Below are 24,435 nucleotides of genomic sequence, written 5' to 3'. Positions count from 1 at the left end.
GGCGGAGCTCTGCCCTGATCCGACACCAGCACATCCACAGTGGGGAACAGCTCTACCCGTGTGAGCAATGTGGGAAGAGCTTCAGTGACAGCTCCACTCTGATCGTGCACCAGCACATCCACACTGGGGAACGGCCCTACACGTGTGGGGAATGTGGGAAGAGCTTCAGGAGCAGCTCCAACCTCCACACCCACCAGCGCATCCACAGTGGGGAACGGCCCTACAAGTGCTTGCAATGTGGGAAGAGATTTCACACCAGCTCAGATCTCCTAAAGCACCAGCGGACGCACACGGATGAGAGGCCTGCACCGACTGCGGGAAGGGCTTCAACATGAACTCCACCCTCATCAGGCACCGGCGCATCCACACCGGGGAGAGGCCCTACAAGTGTGGGGAGTGTGGGAAGAACTTTACCTGGAGCTCTAACTTGACCAGACACCAACGGACCCACCGGTAAGAGAAGCCCTACCAGTGCCCCAACTGTGGGAAGAGCTTCGGCTGCTGCTTCCACCCCGAATGAAGCCCCTGATGTTGAGGCAACCCCTGGAGTCCAGTGACCGTCAGTCCATCCCTTTCGACCATAAAGGGCCAGTCCCCTTTCCCAGGGGCAGCTTCTTCCAACAGAACCCTTCTTGGGGGGTGTGTGGAGATTCCTGCCTTGGCTGGGGACCCCCCAAGGTCACTGCTGGAGGTTGAGAGCAGAGATCTCCCCACCAGCATTGGTCTGGGGAAGTTCCATCCATCTCTAATTAAGAATTATTGCTTTTGTGCCAGCTTGAGTAGAATTGCTTCAACAATTGCTTTAGTGTAGAGCACCATCCTATCTTATCCTGTACTCCTGGTAATTTTAGTGTTTCTATTGTGCAGTAAATAATTCTGATGAAGATCTTTTGTCTGATCATTTGTAACCCTAAATAAATTCCTTTCTATCAATAGATCTGATTTGCCATCATTAAAGCTGGAGGACAAAAATGATTCAGTCACACCTCTGTAATTCCTCTGAAAATGTTGGCATAATTCAAGGCTGAGATTGGATCCAGCAGCCCCCATCACCCCACAGGAAGTTGGGAGCTTGGGGGGCCAGCCCCCTTTGCCAACCTGCCTGTGCCCAAAGACCCCCATGGGACCGTCAGACCCACCAGACCACCCCCTCTTTTCCACCCTTTTCTCTGTTTCTCCCATTTTCCCACTGTCCCCTTAATCCTAATTTTTCCCCCTGAACAGTTTTTGTGTCCAAATCACCACTTTTTGCTCCCTCTCCTGTGGGCGCTGAGGGAGAAAATGAGGCTGCACACACAGAGTTCCATTTCAGGACTTGTCTGCCCATCTTTCTGGCGTCCCCCATTCATTGGGGTTCCTTTGGAAACAGCGCCTGGGCTTTGTCTTTTAGTCCACTGGAATTCCCAGCATGGCCCCAAAGCAGTGCCCTGATCCCACACATTCCCCTCCCCTCATGTCCTGGCTGTGTTCAGCCACCAGAGAAAAACACAGGCTGCCTTGCAGAGCGTTCCAAGTGGTTTCCACTTTGGCAAACAGCACTCTCTGGATGGAAAACACCAGTCAAGGCCAAAACACTCCTTTTGGATTCAGATTAACTAAATGCAGCTGCTGCTGCCTTAACTTTTTCCCACAAAAATTCTCTGGGTTCTTTTGGTTTAAGGAGACCCCACATGTCCCAATGGCTCCTGGATTCCATGAGCTTCCACAGTCTCTAAAGGTTCCTTTAGTTCCATGAGGCCCTGCAGTCCCAAAATGCCCTTTGGATTCTCGATTTCCCATTGTCCCAGGGTCCCTTGTGCTTCAGAAGAAGCTGCAGTGGAACAGTGGCCTCTTGGTTCCGTGAGCTCTGCAGTGTTCCAGGAATCCTTGGGTTCCAGGAGAGCCTGCAGTTTCACAAGGAGCACTTGAATGCAGGAGGTTCTGCAGGGTCCCAATGGCCCCTGGATTCTGGGAGGTTCAGAAATATCTCCGGGCTCCCTTGGTTCCAGGAGGACACGCATGTCAGCAGGAACCCTTGGTTCCAGGAGGTTTTACAGTGTCCCAGAATTCCTTTGATTTCATGAGGCCCTGGATTGTCCCAATGGACTCCTGATTCCATCAGCCCCCTCAATGTCACAATGGTCCCTTGGTTCCATGAGTTTCTGCAGCATCCCAGGGTTCCTTTTACTCCATGGGGAGCTGCAGTGTCACAATGGGCCCTGAATTCCAGGAGGTTTCCCAGGGTGACAGTGCTGCCTTGATTCCATGAGATTCCATAGTGTCCCAGGGCTCCTTTGTCTCCAGAAGGCCCTGCAGTGTCCCAATGGTCCTTGGTTCCATGAGGTTCCACCATGTCCTTGCTGGAACATGCGTGGCTGTAATGCTGCCCCACGTGCAGAGCTGCCTCCAGCTCTGGGCTCCAGCACAGGAAGGACATGGACCTGTTGGAACGAGTCCAGAGGGGAGCAGCAAGAGGATCAGAGGGATGGAGCAGCTCTGCTGTGAGGAAAGACTGAGAGAATTGGGATTGTTGAGCCTGGAGAAGAGAAGGCTTTGGGGTGATCTAATTGTGGCCTTCCAGTGCCTGAAGGGAGCCAACAAGAAAGATGGAGAGAGACTTTGGACAAGGGCCTGGAGTGACAGGACAAGGGGCAGTGGCTTCACACGGATAGAGGGAAGAGTTGGAGGAGATAGTAGGAAGGAATTCTTGAGTCTGACGGTGCTGAGATGCTCTTCAAGGCCCCTCCCAAGCCAAAGCATTCCATGATTGTGGGACTGGTGGGTGAGGTGGTGGTCGGAGCCATCTGGGGCACAGGGACCCAAAATGAGGGAGTTTTCCATTGTGGGGGAAGGAAGGAGGGGGCAGCAGAACTGACCCCTTGGACACCTGGCAGGCAGGCTTTGGCTGGAAGCTGGTGATGGGGAGCTGAGTGAAGCCCCCACAACGCAGGAGGAAATGGTCAGTGACCTGCTCTGCCAGTGAGACCCCCCCAAGTGCCTGGGCCCACACGGGATGCAGCCAAGAGTCCTGAGGGAGCTGGAGAAAGAGCTGGCCAAGCCACTCTCACTCATTCCCCAGCAGTGCTGCACAACTGCACAAGTCCCAGCTGACTGGCAACAAGCAAATGGGATGGCCATCCCCAGGAAGGGCCAAAAGGAGCATCTGGGCAACTCCTGGCCTGTCCCATTGACCTCAGGACTGGGGAAGTCCATGCAGCAGATCCTCCTCAGTGCCATCCCATGGCACGGGCAGGACAACCAGGGGATCAGGCCCAGCCAGTGTGGGGTTGGGAAAGGCAGGTCCTGCCTGACCAACCTCATCTCCTTCTCTGAAAAAGGACTCGCTCAGCAGCTGAGGGAAAGGCTGGGGATGTGTCTCTGTGGAATTCCAGAAAGCCTTTGGCACCATCTCCCCCAGCATCTCCTGCACAAACTGGCTGCTCATGGCTTGCCCGGGGAACTGTTTGCTGGGTGGCAAAGTGTCTGATGGCCCAGGGAGTGGTGGGGAATGGAAGGAAATCCAGGTGGGGCTGGTCACTAGTGGGGTTCCCAAGGGCTCAGGGTTGGGGCTGCTCCTGTTTAACATCATTATGGATGGTCTGGGCAAGGGGATCGAGTGCCTCCTCAGGAAATTCATGGACAACACCACGTTGGGTGTGAGTGTGGATGTGCTGGAGGGCAGGAAGGCTCTGTAGAGGGATCTGGACAGGCTGGATCAATAAGGCCAAGTGTGAGGGCCTGCCCTTGGGTCCCAACAAGCCCCTGGAATGCTCCGGGCTGGGGGCAGAGGGGCTGGAGAGCTGCTCAGCAGGAAGGGACTTGGGGGTGCTGCTTGACAGGGGCTGGATATGAGGCAGAGTGTGCCCAGGGGGGCAAGAAGGCCAAGGGCATCGTGGCCTTTGTGGAGAAGAGTGTGGCCAGCAGGAGCAGAGAACTGATTGCCCCCCTGTGCTGGGCACTGGGGAGGCCCCACCTGGAGTGCTGTGTCCAGTTCTGGCCCCTCAGTGCCAAAAGGCCCTTGAGGGGCTGGAGCATGTCCAGAGAAGGGAACGGAGCTGGGGAAGGCTCTGGAAAACATGTCTGCTGAGGGACGGCTGAGGGAACTGGGCTTGTTGAGTGTGGAGAAGGGGAGGCTCGGGGGGACCTCATTGCTCTCTGCAATGACCTGAAAGGAGGTTTTTAGTGGAGCTGGGGTTGGTCTCTTCTGCCAAGGCTATAGTGAAAGGTTGTGAGGGAATGGCCTTAAATTGCATTGGGCAAGGTTCATATTAGTTATGAAAAAATCCCTTTTCCACTGAGAGACTTTTGAGGCATTGGAACAAGTAGCCCGGGGAGGTGGTGGAGTCTCTGGAAGTGTTCAGGTGGCATCTGGATCTGGCACTTTGGTATGGGGTTGTATTAGGGAGGGGTTCGAACATGCTGAAGCTTGAAAACCAAGACACCGTTGCAAGCTCAAAAAACAATATTTATTACCAAGACGTGGCCAACAAAACGAACAAACCCAAAAGGGAGGAAGGAGGAGAGAAATAAGCCCCCAGCACGATCTCCCCAGTTGCCCAGCTGTTGCCCATAAAGTTATCTAACCGACCTAGCATGCCTCTAATTACCCATAGCAGAAGCTGCATCTTTGGAGAGTCAGTAAGTTCACAAAAGCTATCTGCTTTTTATACAATTAATTGAGTGGCCACAACCTCCCAGGTATGGCCAGCACCGGCCAGCCCGAGGCCCTCAGTCCCCACCCCCCGGTTATGTCAATGCATCTCTTCTGCACACACGTGAGAACTTTGGAAATCCCCTCACGCACGCGCAGAGTGTTTTGGGGGTCTATCTTAATTGAGTCTGAGGGTGCTGCTTCATCCTTCTCCTCCTCAATCTCTCCTTCAAGTGACCTTGGAGGACAATTAGCCAATCACACAACACCAATTAAAAGAGTTTATACAAGAAGCTCTCTTCAAGGACAACTTTCCCATTTATCATTGCTTGTTTTCCCATAACTTGGCAGGGAAAGAGCAAAACTTTCACAGGTGGCGGGGCCAAAAGTATCAGCATAAATTCACCCTGGTACATTCACCAAAAGGCCTGAGCTCCCCTTAACTCATCGCTAGACATCCATGGAAATAAAACAGCCCGACCTTGAACCCAAGGGAAACAAAGACAAATTCCACGGCTTTAGCTGTAGCAAGGTTGGGGGGGGAGTGTGTCACTCCTCTATGACATCACATGCTCCCCGTGACATCACATCCTTCCTGTGACATCACACCTCCCCTATGACATCAAATCTCTCCTATGATGTCACATCCATCATATGACATCACATCTCTCCTGTGATACCATATCATCCCTGTGACATCACGTCCTCCCTTGTGACATCACATCTCTCCTAAGGCATCACATCCATAATATGACATCACATCTTTCCTGTGTTATCATGTCATCCCGGTGACATCACGTCCTCCCCTGTGACATCACATTCTCCCCTGTGACATCACAGTTCCGCTGTGACATCACATCCATAATATGACATCACATCTCTCCTGTGATATAATCCCTGTGACGTCACATACTCCCCTGTCATCACGTCACCCCTGAGACATTACATCTCTCCTATGACATTACATCCATAATATGACATCACATCTCTCCTGTAATACCATATCATCCCTGTGACATCACATCACCCCGTGACATCACACCTGCCCTGTGACATCACATCCTCCCCTGTGACATCACACCTGCCCTGTGACATCACAGCTCTCCTGTGACATCACATCCTTCCTGTGACATCACCTCTCCCCTATGACATCACAAGCATAACATGACATCACATCTCCCTTATGACATCACACCCCCTGTGACATCACATCCTTCCTGTGACATCATGTCCTCCCCTGTCACATCACACCCTTTCTGTGACATTACATCTCCCCCATGACATCACATCCATCATATGACATCACATCCTTCCTGTGACATCACATCTCCTCTATGATGTCACATCAATCATATGACATCACACCTCTCCTGTGATATCATATAATCCCTGTGACTTCATGTCCTCCCCTCCGTCATGATGCCTAATGGTGCTGAGAAAAGAAAACTCCGGAGCAGTTAATTGAGGGTGAGATAAGGAAAGGGTTTAATTTGTGCCCAGGCATAGATGTTACAAGACGCGCGCAGGCCGTGCCTGAGATGTTACCGCCCGACCAATCCAAGTTTTGTCCATTCCGTTGCTTTTGCTTTTGCCCTGGTCCACCCCTTGGCCCACCCCCTGGGAATTAGGTCTGGGGTGTATTTCAGGACCCCTTCTTCATCATCTTCATCATTTTCAGAGCACAGAGGGTACATGGTCAGCCAGTTCTTGACTGTGTTCTGTGGTTCAGGCTAAGATATGAGTGTTCTCTAAACAGCATAGGCCTGCCTCGACAAAAGACTAAACATTTTCTACTGGAATACAGGGGTAGGATTGATATGGGGAACATAGAATGGGGTGATGGGGTAGGGAATGTGTAAACTACTTGTGCTAAAGGGTGAGGGATAAGGGCTGCAGCTTCTAAAACCTACTTCTATTACTTAACTACTTATAAAACTTATAAAATTAGGAAAATAAGAAAAAAACAGATGGACCTTACGGCATCAGTCTCCCCTTTAGAAATTGAACAAGACTCAAAGATCTTCTTCAATCTCTACTACTTATACTTAACACGATATCAGTAAGATGACTAATATTTATAACATTAATCACATAACAAGCTATTATGTAGATTTAACACTATATTAACATGAATGACTGTTCTATTCAGGTTTAGTTTGGTAACTATGAAGTAAGTCTGTGGAAGCAAATTTAATGAAATATTTCTAAGAATTACCCAATATACATATAATTTAAACTTGTTGCTAAATTTCAGCCAAATTCATAGTGCAAATTCAGCACTCACTTTCATGAAGAATGTTAGGTGTATTTTGTCAAAGCCAAATGTAAATTTAGGTTTTAAACTCAATTCATAGTTACTAGTAGTACTAAGCAATACAGACAAGAGAAAAAAAACTTAAACATTATTTTAACAGTCTTTGTAATAGTTTCTGTTGCTCTACTCATCTTAAGAACAGAGGTTTTCTTCTTCTTGGGTGAAATTTAGGGTTCTTGATAATAACTCTGACCATGATGAAGATGGTTCGCTGGATTTGAAAACAGTTCTTTCCATCTGGCTTGCAGGAGTTTCAGTCTCATTGTTTAATACAGACTCAGTCCTTGGGCTGGAACAGATGAGTAGGAGTGTCTAGTTTCATAGGCTTAGATGACACAATGAATCTCTGCAGTTCCTGCAAAGTAGATCTTAAAACATTAAACAATTTCAAAAATAAACCTCTTTATGCAACTAGGAAGTCGATGGAGTGTGACTCTCTGTCCGATGATAATTTCACTGGAATTTTGGATCTTGGAATTTCTGTATTTTGATCATCTGAGAGAGGAGCTTGTGCTTTTATCACATAAAGTGATTAACTGCCAGTCACAGATTTAACAGGCCAGTCAAGAGTTAACTTGAAGCAGGATGCATCTGGATGCAGACAGCACCCTGGCAGTGCCAGTAGCTCACCACAGAGAGCTTGTACTCTCTGGACAGATTCTAGGTCTTATCGGGGCAGGCTGTCCTGTTCCAGCCTGTCCCAGACTGCAGTGGATCATCTTTACCTCATGAAGTGGTAATACAGGTACCTCTTGCCTCCATGGATAAAAGCATCCTCATTTATTGAATTAGGTGAATTTATATATTGTGAGTACTAGCAAAACAATAAAGCTAAAAAGCAATTCTAAGCAAAGCATTTAAATGATCTAAACAAATTATCTTAACAACTATGTTACCAGTTTGTTTCAAAATTGCAGGCAACGGTGCAAATTAGGTCTCAAGGTCCCATGGGAGAGTCTACAGCACCAGTGCTGTTGCAGTGCTGCCTCAGCACTGAAGCTACTTTCTTATTTGTCCTTTGGTCTCAGTGCAGGACTTCTTATGCAATTCAGCATTCATATATTCCTAGATGACACTAGATAAGAAAGCATCTTAAAAGCATAAGTATATAAACATGATTTCACAATCACATGAAAATCTATACAGACTTTTCATTTAACTACCCTTTCAGGAGGAATTCTTCCACAGGCTGCAGTAATTAAAGAGACATAGATGTTTACAAATTGCTGCTGGAACAAGATACGTGCAAGTACAAACATTACAAACCTTAAAACAATTCATGTAGCAAAAGCAATGTAAGCTTTTAATTTTTTGCACTTAAGCTAACAACAAGAGAAGCTCAAAAGTAAAATAGAATAGAAAATAATACAATAGATACAATAATCATAACACATATATATGTACCACCTTTAGAAGTTACACATAGATCTTACAACAGTTCTCAATCGTGTCAGAAGGCTTTTATGTTAGCTTCTTGTTTACTCACTCTTGATTTTATTGCAGTTCAAAACTCTTTGTCCTGGTGTATTTCACTTGCAGTTGTCAAGACATTCTGCACAAAAGTTGTTTCCATGACTCTTAGTTTGAGTTCTGGTGGCACAGCTTTTAGGTCTGTCTGCTGGAACAGACTATCTGCAAACAGTCAACTTCTGACACATTGTTAGTTCACATTAAGAGCAAAACAATTGTCCCCCTTTTGATTTTGCCACAGCTCCCCGAGCTCAATCAGGGCACAGAGGGCAGAAATATTTACAACCTGTGAGACTGAAACAGGCTTAGAGTACAGAGGATATAGGGGTCAATAGACAGTTTTTATTCTTCTAGTTTTGCTTGTTGGGGACAAATTAGTTGCTTTCCTTTCAGACCTAGACAATTTGGTTTTTAGTGTCCTCTCCCTTTGTGGAAAGAACACTCACCATTTGCTTCATCATGTTGGTAATAGTATTCCTAATTTTTGTGGTGTACACTGTATTTGTAGCATTCCTGGTAATTGTTGGTTTTGGTCTGAGCGTGATGCTGGCCCATACCATTGGGATGACAGCACTCTCAGCTTTTGCAGGGATTTCTTCATGGTTCTCCTGTATGAAGAAGATAGCTGCTTCAACACAATTAGTATCAAAAATCATAACTTTTATCTCCCCTTTGCAGAATTTGATTTCAACTTTTAAGTTCTCTAATGAACTCCTACTCAACAAAGGATTAGGAGAGTTTAACATACAGAAGAATCGATGAATTACCCAATATTTACTCAATTTACATCCTAAAAGTTCAAAGAGTGGTTTGGTTTCACTTATTCCTGTAATTTCAATTACAGTTATGGTATAATAACTAAATTTTTCTTTCAAATTATTACCTATTACATATATTGCACTGGTAAGCTTTAGCTTTTATGTTTGTTGGAAATGCACACTGATATTGCCCCCCCCTTTTGGCCTCGTGGGAGGGTATGGATTGTGAAGGCTTGGGAGAGCTGGAGGGGGAGTGACAGCTCCATCTCTGCCCCTAATGGTGGAGCCAGAGGGTCCTGTGTTAGGCTGGGCTGGGACTCTAGTTACAGACATTGCTTTAGCTTTTTCTGCAGCTTCTGTAGTTTTAGCCGGTCTTTTGTCTGTAGTTGCACCCGTGGCAGCTGCTTGCATGGGATCAGCAGCTCCAGGGGAAAGGGCTACTCCCTCTACGTTAGTTAGTACAGGCAGGGGAGGTTTTACATGCTTATTCACTCTCTTTGCCCTTGCTTTTCTCGCAGCTCCAGGTGCCTTTGTTACGACTCGATCAACAGTCCTGTTTGTTATGCCTGGGGCAGTCCTCAGAACAGTAGGGGTAGGGCTGGGTCCCGTCACCTCTGCAAAGTCAGTGGCCTCAGCACTCCCTCGTGCTGCCACTCCTAATGGTTTTAGAGCTTTCACAGCACTCGCGTCTGCCATCTGTACTTGGGTCACACCATCAGGGACTAAAGACTCCTTGTCAGCCAAAGCAACAACTGGGACCAGCTCTGCCTGTCTCTGCCCCACTCTCTCTGTCCCCAGGTCTTCCCCTCCTTTCTCGCTTGCTAGTATAGTTGGGACAAACTTCGTTTGTTTTCGTCCGGTTGTGCGCACTCCTACAGCACTAGGAACAGGCAGCAACTTTCTTTTCCCTGCGCCAGCTGGCTCTGTCACCGTGGTAATGGCCGTTCCAGAAACCTCCCCTGCGCTCTGAGCTGGGAGTTCGGTTGCCGCGGCAACGTCTGTTCTTAAAATTGCTCCACCGCCCATCGTACTCACCTTCTGTTCTCTATTGCAATATACTGTCCAAGCTATATCCAATAACTCATCAATATCCTTTTCATTACCACCTGCTCTTTGCAGTTTTTTCTTTATATCATTTGTGGACTGTCCTACAAACAAATACACTAGGTGTTTTTTCCCCAAGTCTGACTCTATATCAATATCAGTGGATTTCCCTATGACATCCTTCAGCCTATTCAGAAAATATGTGGGCGACTCATTCGTATCCTGTCTAACTTCATACATTTTAGACCAGTTTATCGTCTTTGTATTCGCCACTACAGTAGCACAGTGCTGTGTTCGCAGCAGTCAGCCCTGGGGTCTCTCCTGCAATCGGGGCACGCAGCCCTGTTTTTACAGCTTTCACGTCGCTATCGCCACTGACAGAATCAATGGCCTCAGCATCTGTCTGCGGTGCTGGGCTGCTCGGTTCCACAAACACCCCTTGGGCTCTCGTCATTTCTGGGGCCGACACTTTCACTTCACTGCCACCGTCAGAGCCAGCGACCCCTACGCCAGTCGCCGTCACTACACTGGCCGGTCTTGGCGCATTTCTCGCCGCGATTTCTAAAGTCTCCCTTGCCTCTACAACAGATGTTGCATCTGTAGTAACTTTTTCGGGTGGCACCACACCAAAAGCAACTCTAGTAAAAGCTGACTTTTTAGACCTCACAGTTCTTGTCACGTCACTGGTAGAACAACTTTAGTTCTCGCTTGCTCTGCTATGCCTGTGCTCCCTTCTGCTGTTACCATGACAACCCTGTCTGCTCTGGCAAAGCTGCCGTCAGCTGCAAGGGAACAGGCTGCTCTCCCCACAGTCACTGGAACAGGCGGGGAGGGTCCCGCTTCCATTGCCCCTGTGGGGCCAGGAGTCGCTCCTGCTGTTATCCCTGTTGCGATCAAACTAGACATTACTTCTGAGCTAGCCAGCCCTGCAGCATCTGTATTACCCCCGCCTGGCTCTGCCGCGCCGAAAGCAGTTCCAACAAAAGCCGACCTTATAGATCTTATCTGTGCTGCTGTGCCCGCTCCGGCCAAACGGACAGCCTCTGTTCTATCGTCTACGCCAGTGGGACTCACTCCCACCACTTTCTTGAGCTTCTTTTTCCCTATCGGGGCTCTCTTGTACCGCTTTTTCCACTCAGGTCGTGTTAAAAGAAATAGAAACAATTCTGCATACCGGATTTCTTCCCATTTTTCCTCTCTACGTAGCATCATAATAAGTTGCATTACAGTATCTAATTCGAACGTTCCAAGTTTTGGCCACACTACCCTCCTTTGGTTCCCATATGAAGGCCACACATTCATAGATAACCAACACAGTTCTTGCTTCTTTAAAGGTGTTTCAGGTTTAGTTAGATTGTCCCAGTGGTGTAAAATTAGGACTAAAGGGGAGTCCTCTGCAACTTTCCCCCTGGACTGTGTACTGCCCATACTGATTAATAGACACAGAAAAACTTTTCACTGCGAGACTCAAACCTGAAGCTCTAGGGTTCCAAAGTTGTTACTTTAACCACTTAGCTACAGAGGCCCCCCAGCTCCTTGCAGCAACAGAGCACTCTGGAAGGGTGTCCCCCTCCGACCGAAAGGAAATCCAGCCCTAGGCTGACACAAATCCGTTCTGACCTGCACTCAGCAAAACCCTTTTCGCCTACTGGAAATTGACTCTTGGGCCCAAGTCCAAGCCTTTCCAGTTCCACCGTGTTCCCTATCTCCCGGGAAACACAAAAACTCTTCCGCAGCTCCTAACAAATAAAAAAAAAATTTTCCTTAGTCACCCTTTTCTTAACTCACCTCTGTGCTCCTTGCTTGGTTCTGTGGAGCTGGGGCTTCCCTAGATCACTGCGGGAATTCTCCAAAAATGCCGGCTGCTGAAGAATTCCTGCAGGATGAAAGTTTCCAATCTGGAGTAGCCTGAGGTCTCTGATTTTCCCATACGGACCACCAGCTGATGCCTAAGGGTGCTGAGGAAAACAACTCCGGAGCAGTTAATTGAGGATGAGATAAGAAAAGGGTTTAATTTGTGCCTACGCATAAAGATCACAGGACACGCGCGCAGGCCGTGTTCAGGTGTTACAATTTATAATACTGCCCAACCAATCCAAGTTTTGTCCATCCTGTAACTTTTCCCCTGGTCCACCCCCTGGCCCACCCCCTGGGAATTGAGTCTGGGGGCTTTTCTTCATTATCTTCATTTTCTTCAAAGCACAAAGGGTACATGGTCATCTAGTTTCTGACCATGTTCTGTGGTTCAGGCTAAGATATGAGTGTTCTCTAAACAGCATAGGCCTTGCCTTGACAAAAGACTAAACATTTTCTACTGGAATACAGGGGTAGGATTGATATGGGGAACATGGAATGGGGTGATGGGGTAGGGAATGTGTAAACTATTGTGCCAAAGGGTGAGGGATATAATAGAGCTACTTCTAAAATCTACTTCTACTACTTATAATTACTTATAAAGCTAATAAAATTAGAAAAATAAGAAACTAAAAGGGTCATAAGGCATCAATGGAAGTCCCAGTCCATTTGTGGTGCTCCATCTTAAGAGCATCAACAGTTTATTTTCTGCTACGTCTTTGTCCAGCGTTTTTAAGAATTGGCTGATAGCTTCAGCTTTTGCTTTAGTTTCTGGGGAACACCTCCCCTTGTGGGAATACATCCCTCCCATGCTAATAGGTTACCTCTTGTTTGCTGAAGCTGGACTTTTCTTCTTTTGTCCTTTTTCGTCCTCTTTCTCTTTTTGTCCTGTCTTTGCAGAGGTGACTGATGCGCATGATTTGTTGAAGAGCTCTTCCTTTTTCCTTGGAATTCCATCAGGATGGATGCTATGGCAAGACGTCCCAAGGCCTTTGGCCTCTGGTTACCGACGCCTGTTGAATGTTCCGATTCAGGCAGCCATTTAGAGCATTTGTCTTGCACAAACCCAGTCGACACGGGGGTGCAGTAACCCAATTGGCTTTATTAAGATCAACACAAGCTTATATAGACACTTTAAACCGTGACATGGGACCTCCTCAAGCACTCCCATCTGAGCACTTTACTGTGCATGTGTGACAGAGACAGAAGGACTATGAGTCCCAGGATGCCCTTTGACATTCTTCCTGGAATATGAACTGCTACGGGATTGAGCCACTTTGAGGGGACACATTGATCCCACTCGACTTTTGGGGTGCAGAGCTGGGAGAGACTGGAATGTTAATGGTCCACAGCTCCAACACTCTCCAGTTGCAGAAGCAGTGGAGGCTTTGCTGCCTGTGGGCAAAGGAACCACCCGGGGAAGGGGAGGAGCACCCACCCCTGGAGGGGACAGGCTGGGCTAGGAGCCAGAGAAAGGAAGTGTTATTTTTATGGTTTTTTATCACTATAGACAGGAGCCAAAACTGCCCCAAACCTACTTTACAGGGAAACAAAATTGATCTAAACTGAACCCTACATATATAGATAGATATATAGATAAACTAACTCTAATCTTCCCCAAGGGATCAGTTAACAAGACCCTGGGTCACCCTCACTGTCAGGGGGGTTGGGACAGGGGCAGGACACAGAGGTCACCAGGTGTATGCCCAGCATGGATCACCTGGAACGTGGGTTAACAGGTCTGTGTCCAACGTGGGTCCCTGCGGATCACCCAATGGAGGTCCTTCAATGGCTGATGGAGTTGCAGCAGCAGTCAAAGCTTTTCCCGCAGTCGGGGCACTCGTAGCACTTCTCTTACCGGTGGGTCCGTTGGTGTCTTGTCAAGGCAGAGCTCTGGGCAAAGCCCTTCCCACACTCCCCACACTTGTAGGGCCTGTCCCCGGTGTGGATGCGCTGATGGGTGACGAGGTTGCCATTCTGCTTGAAGCCCTTCCCGCAGTCGGTGCAGCGGAAGGGCCTCTCATCCGTGTGCGTCTGCTCATGCCTGAGGAGATGTGAGCTGGTCTGAAACCTCTTCCCACATTGCAAGCACTTGTAGGGCCGTTCCCCGGTGTGGATGAGTTTGTGGGTGATGAGGTTGCCATTCTGGTTGAAGCCCTTCCCGCAGTCGGTGCAGTGGAAGGGCCTCTCATCCGTGTGTGTCCACTGGTGCTGGAGGAGATGTGAGCTGGTCTGAAACCTCTTCCCACATTCTCCACACTTGTAGGGCCGTTCCCCAGTGTGGATGCGCTGGTGGGCAAGGAGGCTGGAGCTCGTCCTGAAGCTCTTTTCACACTCCCCACACGTGTAGGGTCGTTCCCCAGTGTGGATGCCCTGGTGACTGTGAAGGGTGGAGATGTCACTGATGCTCTTCCCACACTCCTGACACGCGTAGGGCCATTCCCCGGTGTGGATACGATGGTGGTTGCGTAGGTGGGAGCTGCAGTTGAAGCTCTTCCCACATTCCCTACATGTGTAGGGCCGTTCCCCAGTATGGATGCGCTTGTGGGTGAGGAGGTTGGAGCTGTCCCTGAAGCTCTTCCCACATTCCCCACACATGTAGGGCCGTTCCCCAGTGTGGATCTGCTGGTGTTTCCGGAGGGTGGAGCTTCGTCTGAAGCTCTTTCCACATTCCCCACACGTGTAGGGTCGTTCCCCAGTGTGGATGTGCTGGTGGCTGAGGAGGGTGGTGCTCCGGCTGAAGCTCTTCCCACATTCCAAGCACCTGAAGGGTTTCTCCCTGCTGGGAGGCTGCTCAGGGACCACCAGGTCAGAGCTCTGCCTCAAGCTCCGGCCACCTTCCTGGCACAGGCTGGGTCTTTCCTCCTCAGAACACCCTGGGATGGCTTTGGAGACCCTCCTGCGGGGGGATCTCCGGCCCTTTTCCTCCCCGCTGCCTTCCTGTGCCTTGGAGCCCTTCAAAACGGCCTCTCCCACCAGGGTCTCACGGGGGGATTTGTCCTCCGGGCTCTCCGTCCTCAGCTCGGGGCCTGGGGCAGGAAGCAAGAAGGACAGGCAGGGGATTTGCCTCCAGCCCACAGGGAAGGCCAAGGACATCCCCCCAACTCCGGCCCCGGCAGGACGGCGGCGCCAGCGGGGTTGTCCTGCAGCCGGGGCCATGCTCGGCTGACAGAGCCAGCACAACACCCGCCCAAAGGGACACTGACTTCCTCCTCACCTGCCTGGGGGGACCAAGGCATCTTCCTCTTCCTCGCAGCCTCCTCCTCCATCCGCCCAAGCTTTGGGAAGGACAAATCCTGATGGGGGGAAAACAAGGGCTGAGCGCATTGGCTTGGGGGTTCCTCCTGCCCAAGTCCACCTCTAGAACTCATCAGGCACCCTGTGTCCATAAAAACCTCCAAAAACACCAAGATTTAGCCCAGAAAAACCAAAACAACTGAGATTCAGGCAAAAAACCCCTCAGAAATCTAGAGATGAACCCCCCTCAAACTGCAAAAAGTTGAGATTCAGAAAAAAAATACTCCAAAATATCAAGATTCAGCCCAAAAAATCTTACCCAGAAGTTCCCCCTCTCTTGTCTCTCCCCTCTGGGGTTCAGAGGGTCTCCCCTGTCTGGGATGCTGGGGGTCCCACTTAGGGATGCTGGGAGTGTTGAGGGTCCCAATGGTCCCTTCTCCTGTGACTCTCACCTTCAAGGTGCTGTGTTCCCAGACATTCCCCCTCTCCAGGGTTTCCACTTTGTTGTCCCAGGGATCCCAGGGGTCACCACTGTCCTACTGTGCCACTCTGAACCAGCAGAGTAGTTGGAGAACAGATGGTGGTAAAATGTAGTCTGTGCCAAGTGTTTTAGGACTCTTTGGCCCAAAGAGTCTGTGCCCTGAGAACATTGGATCCAGCAGCGCCAGTACCCCAGAGAAAGCTGGGAGCTCAGAGGGGGACCCCCCTTTGCCAATCCCCTGTGCCCAAAGACTCCCATCGGACTGTCAGACTGTCCAGACCACCTCCCCTTTTCCACCCTTCTCCCTGTTCCTTCCACTTTTCCATGGTCCCCTCAATTTCCAGCCTGCCCAGGATCACTTTTGGGGTCCCAACCCCCACTTTTTTCCTCTCTCTCCCACATCATCCCCCCAATCCCCACCCCCTCATGCTCAGGTTCAGGGTCCCACATTCTGCTTCCCCCACCCTTCTGACCTCTCCCACCCATTTCCCATTATCCCCCAAACCTCAGAGCCCCTCTCCTCTCCACTTTTAGGGGGTTCCCACTTCCCTCCCACTGAGTTTGGGTTCCCATCACCCATTTCATCTCCTCTGACCCCCCTTTTCCCACCGACCTCCCCCTTCCCACCCCCCACTCACCCGAGAGCTTCTCGCCCGCAGCCGGGGGGGCTCCCAGCACCACCAGTGCCCAGAGAAGTCCCCCCAGAAAAGGGGCTGGGTGGGGTCCTGGGTGGGCTCTGAATGTTTCTGGGGGTCCTTGGGGGCTGTGGGTTAGGGTGTCCCGCTGCCACCTCCCCAGCCCCGCGGAGCCGAGCAGTGCCACAAAATTGCTCCAACTGACTAAGAAACCTCAACACAAGTTCTTTATCCCGTCACCTTCTCAGGTGACACCTCTCTCTTTATCCCTTCCTGCTCCCAGCCCCCTTTGCTGACTGTCTCTCTCCTCCCTGTGCCCATCAGTCACAGCTGCAGTTCTTCCCTCCATCACAGTCTGGGGGCCCTGCTGAGGAGGTGCTCAAGAAGTCGGTGGTGCCAATCTCCCCCTGCTGCAATTCCTTCCCCCAGGTATGGCTCAGAGTGCCTGACTTCCCTCCTGTGCCTCTGGGCCAGCCAGTTCCTTCCTCCTGGCATTGTCTTCTTTTCTCCACCAGTGGGCAGCGAGGGGCCCTGGGTGGTCCCTACGAACCCCCCTGCCCTCAGTCCCTCCTGGGCTGGCACATCTCCGAGCCAGTGTCACGGCACCGGCTGCTGCCAAGGGACGGCCCTGCTGCAGTTTGCACCTAAACCCAATAAACTGGGGCGGGGGGGCAGCCCTGGAAACCAGGACTTTGCTCCCATGGCTCTGCAGGGGCTTCCCATGGGCTCTCAACCTCCTTTGGGCATCCCCTGCTCCAGCGTGGGCTCCTCCCGGGCTGCAGGGGGGTCTCTGCACCATCCTGGACTCATCCACAGGTCACAGGCCCTTCAGCTCAGGTTCACCCAGAGCTCCAGCTGGTTCCATGGAGCAGCGATCCCCTGGTCCCCTGACAGTGAGGGCACCTCGCCAGGGCTGTTCCTCGAGGTTATCTGGCCCCCTGCCAGCCTGGGGCTGTTTCTCCAAGCCACCAAACCAAGTGTGCCAAACGCCCTGGTTGGTCAGTGCCGGTTGGGGGACCAGGCACTCAGTGAGGGGATGAGAAAACTGCACCCGGGGCTGGGATGAAAGAGGCTTCAGCACCACTTCTGATGGCCCAGGGGCAGCATCTGGCTTCTCCCAAACAGAGAGATGGCACTTGTTCCTCTGCAGGGAGTCAAGGGCAGGAGGGTGACTCCTGCTGCATGGATGGAATGGCAGAGGATCCCTTGGGTCCCCAGGATGGATCAGCACTCGGGCATAGAAACTGCCCTTGGGCTCAGGATGCAGTTGCCAGCACAGACTTCCCTGCAAAGTCTGCAGTGAGTCAAGCTCTGGAGAGGAGATGGTGCCCCATGCATGGGACTGTAGAGGCTCCCTCAGGTCCCCAGCAGGAATCAGCAACCAGGAATAGACACAAAAGGGCCCCCCAAAGAGGTTTGGGGGAGTGTCCTGTAGGGAGGGGACAGTGTCACCCCACCAGGGCGGGGCTGGCAAGTGGGAGGCTGCTCTAAAGGTATGCAAAAGGCCTCGTGCTCTGCTCGGCCCCAGCACTGCCTGGTCCCAACACCCTCGGCTGCCCCCAGCCCTGGGCAGCTCTGCTGCCACAGGCTGTGCCCTCACCGTGGCCCTGCAATGGCTCTGCCTGTCCCTCACCCGTGGCCCTGCCCCTGTCTCTTGGCTCTCTCTCTGCCAGCTCAGTGTGGGGCACACAGGCTGGGGGTCCCTCCCAAGCCCCCCGGGCAGCCGGCGTTGGCTGGGGGGATGTGAGGGCTGGGCCTGCTCAGCACAGCCCCGGCCTCGTGCCCAGCGCCTCTTTCCTGACCCACACAAGAGCTTCCCGGCCCCCCCAGGGCTCCCCTGCTGCTGCCTCTGCTCCTGGCCCTGCCTTTGCTGCTCCCTTGCCTGGGGCAGCGGCTGCAGGGGGAGATGGCAGCAGCTTCAGCTCCACGGCACTTCCTGAGGGGAGCTCAGCCCGGGGGGACGGGCAGGGACCTGATGGGGATGGACAGGGGCCCAGCAGGGACAGCCAGGGCCTGCAGGGGAAGGCACAGGGACAACCTGGCCCCCCACACTGCCACGGCTGTCTCTGCTCCTCCTTGCAGGCTCTGTGGCCAGGCACAGTTTGTGTTCCTGGGTGCCCACCATCTCAGCACTTGGAGACGCTCAAATCAGCGCCCGCAGCTCTGCAGCAAAGCCCCAGCTCACCTGGCACACAGGGGATGGACACAGCACCTGCTCAGGGATGGGCATTCACAGCTTCACTTCTTCCTCACCACTGGGCTCACTTCCGCGCCACTTCTCAGCCTCACCTCAGGGCCTGGGCTCAAGGACAGGAACCTGCAGGGAGGGGACATCAGGTGCAAGCTCAGGGCTGCCTGCTTGCACTGGCCTCTGGGCTTCCTTCTCCTTCTACAACCAGCCCAGAACTCAGCCTGCTTTTCTAACACCACACATTTACACACTAACCTTGGAGATAGATATGGACAGACATCTCTATCACCCTGGGGATAGAGCCTCAAGCATGTGCTGCCATAGGAATGGGAATCAGAGAATCACAGAATCAGCTGGGTTGGAAAAAACCTCCGAGATCATCAAGTCCAACCCTTGATCCAATCCCGCTGTACTTCCCAGACCATGGCACTGATGCCACATCCACTCTCACCTTCAACACCTCCAGGGATGCTGACTCCACCCCCTCCCTGCCCAGCCCATTCCAAGGCCTGATTACTCTCTAGACAAAAAATTGCTTCCTAATATCCAACCTAAACCTCCCCTGGCACAGCTCAAGACCCAGCCCTCTTGTCCTACTGCTGCTTCCTGGCAGAACAGCCCCACCCCCACCTGGCTACAACCTCCTGGCAGGGACTTGCAGACAGTCAGGAGGTCTCCCCTGAGCCTCCTCTTCTCCAGCCTCAACACCCCCAGCTCCCTCAGCCTCTCCTCACACCACTTGTGCTCCACTCCCTTCCCCAGCCTCGCTGCTCTTCTCTGCACCTGCTCCAGCCCCTCCAGGGCCTTCCTCAACTCAGGGGCCCAGAGCTGGACACAGCACTCCAGGGGTGGCCTCACCAGTGCTCACTCCAGCCCAACAATCACTTCCCTGCTCCTGCTGACACACTCTTCCTCACACAGGACACCAGCCATTGGCCCTCTTGGCCACCTGGCCACACTCTGCCTCCTCTTCAGCTTCCTGTCCATCCACACTCCCAGCTCCCTTTCTGCCTGCCTGCTCTCCAGACACTCTGGCCCCAGCCTGGGGGGCTGACGGGGCTTCTTGTGGCCAAAGGGCAGGACCCGGCCCTTGGCCTGCTGGAACCTCATCCCCTTGCAATCAGCCCATGGATCCAGCTTGGCCAGGTCCCTCTGCAGAGCCCTCCTGCTTTCCAGCACATCAACACACCCCCCAGCTTGGTGTCACCTGCACATTTGCTGATAAAATGCCTGGTTCTGCAGCAGCTGCAGATGCTCAAGGGGCAGCAGGACCAGGGGGGGCCTGAGGGGCTTTGGGGTGCGGGAATGTCCTGGGGGAGCTGGGGAGGGGCTTTGGGGATTGGAGGTACAAACCAGGACAGACCAGGACAGAGCAGGACAAACCAGGAAAGACCAGGACAGACCAGTACCTCCTCACTGCTCTCCAGATCTCTCCTGGAGCTGGGCCATGTTGTTGTGGGACATCTGAGCCCCCCCCAGTGCCCTCCCAGTACAGCCCAGTGCCCCCAGTACAGGCCAGTCTGTTCCTGTCCCAGGGTGCCGGGTGATCCATCTTTAGGGGGGGTTGGAGGCATTTCAGGGGGGGCTGGGGGAGATTTGGGGGGATCGGGGGGAGGGGTTGGATGGTGATTTGAGGTGTTTTGGGGGGCTTTGGGTGCATTTAGGGGAGTTAAAAGGGGTGTTGAGAGGGCAAAGGGATTTGTAGGGGGAGGCAATTAAAGGGAAAATGGGGGTTGGGAGACATTTGGGTGGGGTTAATGATGTCTGCGGGTAAATAGGAGGGGCAGCACCACACTCAGGTGAGTCCTGAGACCCCCCTGGTGTCCCCAAGACCTTCTTGGTGTCCTTAATTTCCTCCCCTAAGACCCCGGAACTCCCCTGGTGTTACCAATGTCCCCTGGTGTATCCAATGTCCCCAGGGCCTCTGGATCACTCCAGTTCCCCTCTTGACACCCCCAATTCCACTGTCCACAAACCCCTCCTCACTCTCCCCACTGTACCCAAACCCCATCCCTGATGTCCCCAACCCTCCATCTCACCCCAGGAGCCCCCCTGGACCCCCTGACCCCAAAAATGCCCCCTCCACACGCTCAGAGAAAGGCCAAGAGCATCTGGAGACACGTTGGGGACAGTTGGGGGGCTTTGGGGGAATTACTGGGGGATACTGGGACACACTGGGGGGAACCAGGGGGCACTGGGAGGGACTGGGGGGTTACTAAGGGACACTGGAAGGGCACTGGGAGGGACTGGGAAGTTACTGGGGGATTATCAGGACACACGAGGTGACACTGGCAGGTTACTGGGCCATATTGGGGGTTACTGGGTGCTCACTGGAGAATCACTGGGCCATACTGGGGGCAGTGGGAGGTCACTGGGACACACTGGGTAGTCACTGAGGGGGTTACTGGGCTGTACTGAAGGTCACTGAGAGGTCAGTGGCCTATACTGGGGGCACTGGGATCCCCTTGCCTGGATGTGGTACATCTCCCCCCCAGACTTTGGGGGGCATCCCTAGGACCCCGCCCCTGGGGGCTGGGTACCCCCGGAACACACTGCTGGGCTGTAGGGGACCCCCACTCCCCCCCCTTTGGGGTCTCTGTGTGCTGAGTGTTGGGGGTCTCTGGGGTTCGGGGGGGGTCTCTGGGATCCCCTTTCCCTGGGGTCGGTTCGCCGAGCCGGCAGGAGCGCTGTGGCGGAAAAAGTAATGGCGGGTCGCGCGGGGCCTCATGGGAGTTGCAGTTCCCTCCTGAGTACTCCGCCGGCGCGCCTGCGCAGTGCAGCCAGGGCGTTGACAAAGCCCCCCCCCCGCGCGGCTTCCAGGCCCCGCGCTCTGCCCCTCGGGAACCCCCGAACCCCTCGGCTAAACCCTGCGGAGCCCTCCAGCCTTTCCACCCACAGCCGCGCCCCCCGCAGCCCCCGAGGGGATCCCCAGAGCCCCGCTCTCCAGCAGGCCCCGCCACCTCTGACAGCTAAGCCCTACCTTCCGCCATCTTGGTTTCCCGGCAGCCAATACGGCGCTTTCGGCGCGCAACGCTTTTACTGACCCCCGCCGCAGCCAATCAGGGCGCGGCCCCGCCCTCCGCCCGCCCTCCGCCCGCCGCGCTCCCGTCAGGAATGTTTACACGGGCGGGGCCGCAGCGCCCTCAGCCTGAACTGAACCTGGTTTTACCTCATGAAATCTTTGATCTCTGTTAGCCAAGCCCCTCTTTCCTTCCCCAGTTGTCTTGTCCTTTTTTTGGGGGGGGACGGGGGGGTTCCATATCGGCCCTTTGCACTTGAGCGAACTGAGGTTTCTACCAGAAAGGGCCAGTCCCCTTTCCCAGGGGCAGCTTCTTCCAACAGAACCCTTCCTGGGGGGTGTGTGGAGATTCCTGCCTTGGGTGGGGACCCCCCAAGGTCACTGCTGGAGGTTGAGAGCAGAGATCTCCCCACCAGCGTTGGTCTGGGAGAGTTCCATCCATCTCTAATTAAGAATTATTGCTTTTGTGTCAGCTTGAGTAGAATTGCTTCAACAATTGCTTTAGTGTAGAGCACTGTCCTATCTTATCCTGTACTCCTGGTAGTTTTAGTGTTTCTATTGTGCAGTAAATAATTGTGATGAAGATCTTTTGTCTGATCATTTGTAACCCTAAATAATTCCTTTCTATCAAGAGATCTGATTTGCCATCATTAAAACCTGGGGGACAAAAGTGGTTCAGTCACACCTCTGTAATTCCTCTAAACTGAAACTGTTGGCATAACCCAAGGCTGAGATTGGATCCAGCAGACCCCAGCACCCCACAGGAAGTTGGGAGCTCAGGGGGCCATCCCCCTTTGCCAACCCCCTGTGCCCAAAGACCCCCATAGGACCATCTGACCCACCACACCTCTCCCCTTTTCCACCCTTCTCCCTGTTCCTCCCACTTTTCCATGGTCCTCTCAATCCCCACCCCACCCCCCCATTACTCTGGGGGTCCCAACCCCCATTTTTCCCCTCCTCTCACATCTTCCACATCATCCCCCAATCCCCAGCTCCCTCCAACTCAGTTTGGGGTCCCAGCATCCCAAAAAAAAAGGGTTTAGGTGGGATCCTGGGTGGGCTCTGAGTATGTTTGGGGGGTTCTCTGGGGCGTGTGGGAAGATTTAGGGGGGTCTCAGCACCTTTTGGGGTGAGCTGGGTGCCTTTTAAGGGGCAGGTGCCTCACCAAGACCCTCCCAGAGGGGGTTGACACAGGGGGAACAAAGGGAGTCCCCATTCCTGATCCATCTCGGGGCTAGTTTTGCCCCCCCCAACTTGGCTCCACTCCTCAGGATCCCCCAAAGCCTCTCCCCATTGCCCCCCAATAACCAGGACTGGGGAGAACTGGGAAGCTTTACTGGGATCACTGGGAGCAGCCGGGCAGAGGCAGAGTGGCAGCAGGGGAGGGGGGGACACACAACCCCCCAAAATCCTCAAGGGGACAGGGGGGGGGTCCAGTCTGTGCCCAAGGCCCTGGGGAGGGGCTGCGGCTGCCGCCAGCTCAGGAGCTCTGTGGGGAGAGAAAAGGGGGTGACACCGGGGTGGGGGGACAGGGGGAACACCGGGATACACCGAGACCTGGACTGGATCCAGTGGGACCAGAACTGGGGCAACGGGGATCATACTGGGAGCACCTGGCAGCACGTTGGAGGCAACTGGGATATACTGGGAGTGACTGGAACCACAGTAGGGGTGACTGGGAGCAACTGGAACCACACTGGGGGCTACTGGGATCATACTGGGAGCAACCGGGCCCTTGCTGGGGTCATGCTGGGGTCATACTGGGAGTGACTGCAATAATACTGGGAGTGTGTGAGAGGGACTGCAGCCATACTGGGGATGAGTGGGATCAAACTGGCTTCATACTGGAAGTGTCGGGAAGTCACTGGTATCATACTGGTGGCAACTGTGATTGTACTGGGATCATACTGGATCAGACTAGGATCATACTGGGAGCAATTGGTTTTATGCTAGGGGCAGCTGGAAACTACTAGGATTCCACTGGGAGGAAGTGGGAGCAACTGGGACCATGCTGGGCACAACTGGGATCATATTGGGATCAACTGGGCCCACAGTGAAGGTGGCTGGGGTCATACTGGGAGTGACTGGGAGCATTCTGAGCGCAGTTGGGACCATGTTGGCGCAACTGGGATATACTGGGAGCAAGTGGGATCATGCTGGAATTGACTGGGATCATACTGGGAGGCACTAGGACCCCATTGGGGGTGACTGGGAGTGGCTGTGAGCAACTGGGATCATGCTGGAAGCTACTGGGAGCAACTGGGAGTGAGTGGGACCATACTGGGGGCAACCGGGATATACTAGGAGAGACCAGGAGTGACTGGAATCACACTGGGACTGACTGGGAACATACTGGGAGTGACTGGGAGCATGCTGAGGTTAACTGGGATATACAAGGAGTGGCTGGGAGTGACTGGGATTATACCGGGAGTGACTGAAACCATAGTAAGGGTGAATGGGAGCAACTGAAACCATGCTGGGGGCAACTGGGATCATACTGGGAACAGCTGTGCCCCTACTGGGGTCCTGTTGGGGTCTTACTGGGAGTGACTACAATACTACTGGGAGTGTGTGAGAGGGACTGCAGCCATACTGGGGATGAGTGGGATCAAACTGGATTAGTACTGGAAGTGTCTGGAAGTTACTGGGATCATACTGGGGATGACTGGACTCATACTGGGATCATACTGAGATAATACTGGGATCATACTGGGACCATGCAAGGGGCAAATGGCCTCCTCCAAGGAGTGAGTGGGAGTGACTGGGGCCATACTGGACTCAGACTGGGAGTCCCTGAGAGTG

The 24,435-nt window shown here is 52.8% G+C and overlaps 3 protein-coding genes and 1 long non-coding RNA gene across 5 annotated transcripts in view; 1 reads left to right on the top strand and 3 right to left on the bottom strand.

Moving 5' to 3' along the window:
- LOC135405395 (zinc finger protein 239-like) overlaps nt 1-15,412 on the bottom strand; it is a 669,637-nt gene extending 654,225 nt beyond the window's left edge. For both annotated transcript variants that reach the window (XR_010425826.1, XM_064640087.1), the window contains exon 1: nt 15,288-15,412. Coding sequence is in view for 1 of the 2 variants with exons in the window: in XM_064640087.1 (XP_064496157.1) it covers nt 15,288-15,339 (52 nt within the window). In the remaining variant the exon portion in view is untranslated. The remainder of the gene's footprint in view (nt 1-15,287) is intronic.
- LOC135405248 (zinc finger protein 271-like) overlaps nt 1-24,435 on the top strand; it is a 774,083-nt gene that overhangs the window by 312,963 nt on the left and 436,685 nt on the right. The gene's annotated exons all lie outside the window — the stretch shown is intronic.
- Nucleotides 1-24,435, bottom strand: part of LOC135405670 (uncharacterized) — a 215,206-nt gene that overhangs the window by 181,666 nt on the left and 9,105 nt on the right. The window lies entirely within an intron of this gene.
- Nucleotides 13,820-15,001, bottom strand: LOC135405574 (zinc finger protein 239-like; the record flags this gene model as incomplete). The annotated part of the gene is made up of 1 exon (XM_064640281.1): nt 13,820-15,001. A coding segment is annotated over one exon (1,077 nt), but the record flags the coding sequence as incomplete, so codon positions are not given.

This window comes from Pseudopipra pipra, chromosome W (genome assembly GCF_036250125.1).
Source record: "Pseudopipra pipra isolate bDixPip1 chromosome W, bDixPip1.hap1, whole genome shotgun sequence".
In the NCBI taxonomy this organism is placed as follows: Eukaryota; Metazoa; Chordata; class Aves; order Passeriformes; family Pipridae; genus Pseudopipra; species Pseudopipra pipra.
Note: the sequence above shows the minus strand (reverse complement) of the source record. Positions and strands in the feature narration are given on the sequence as shown.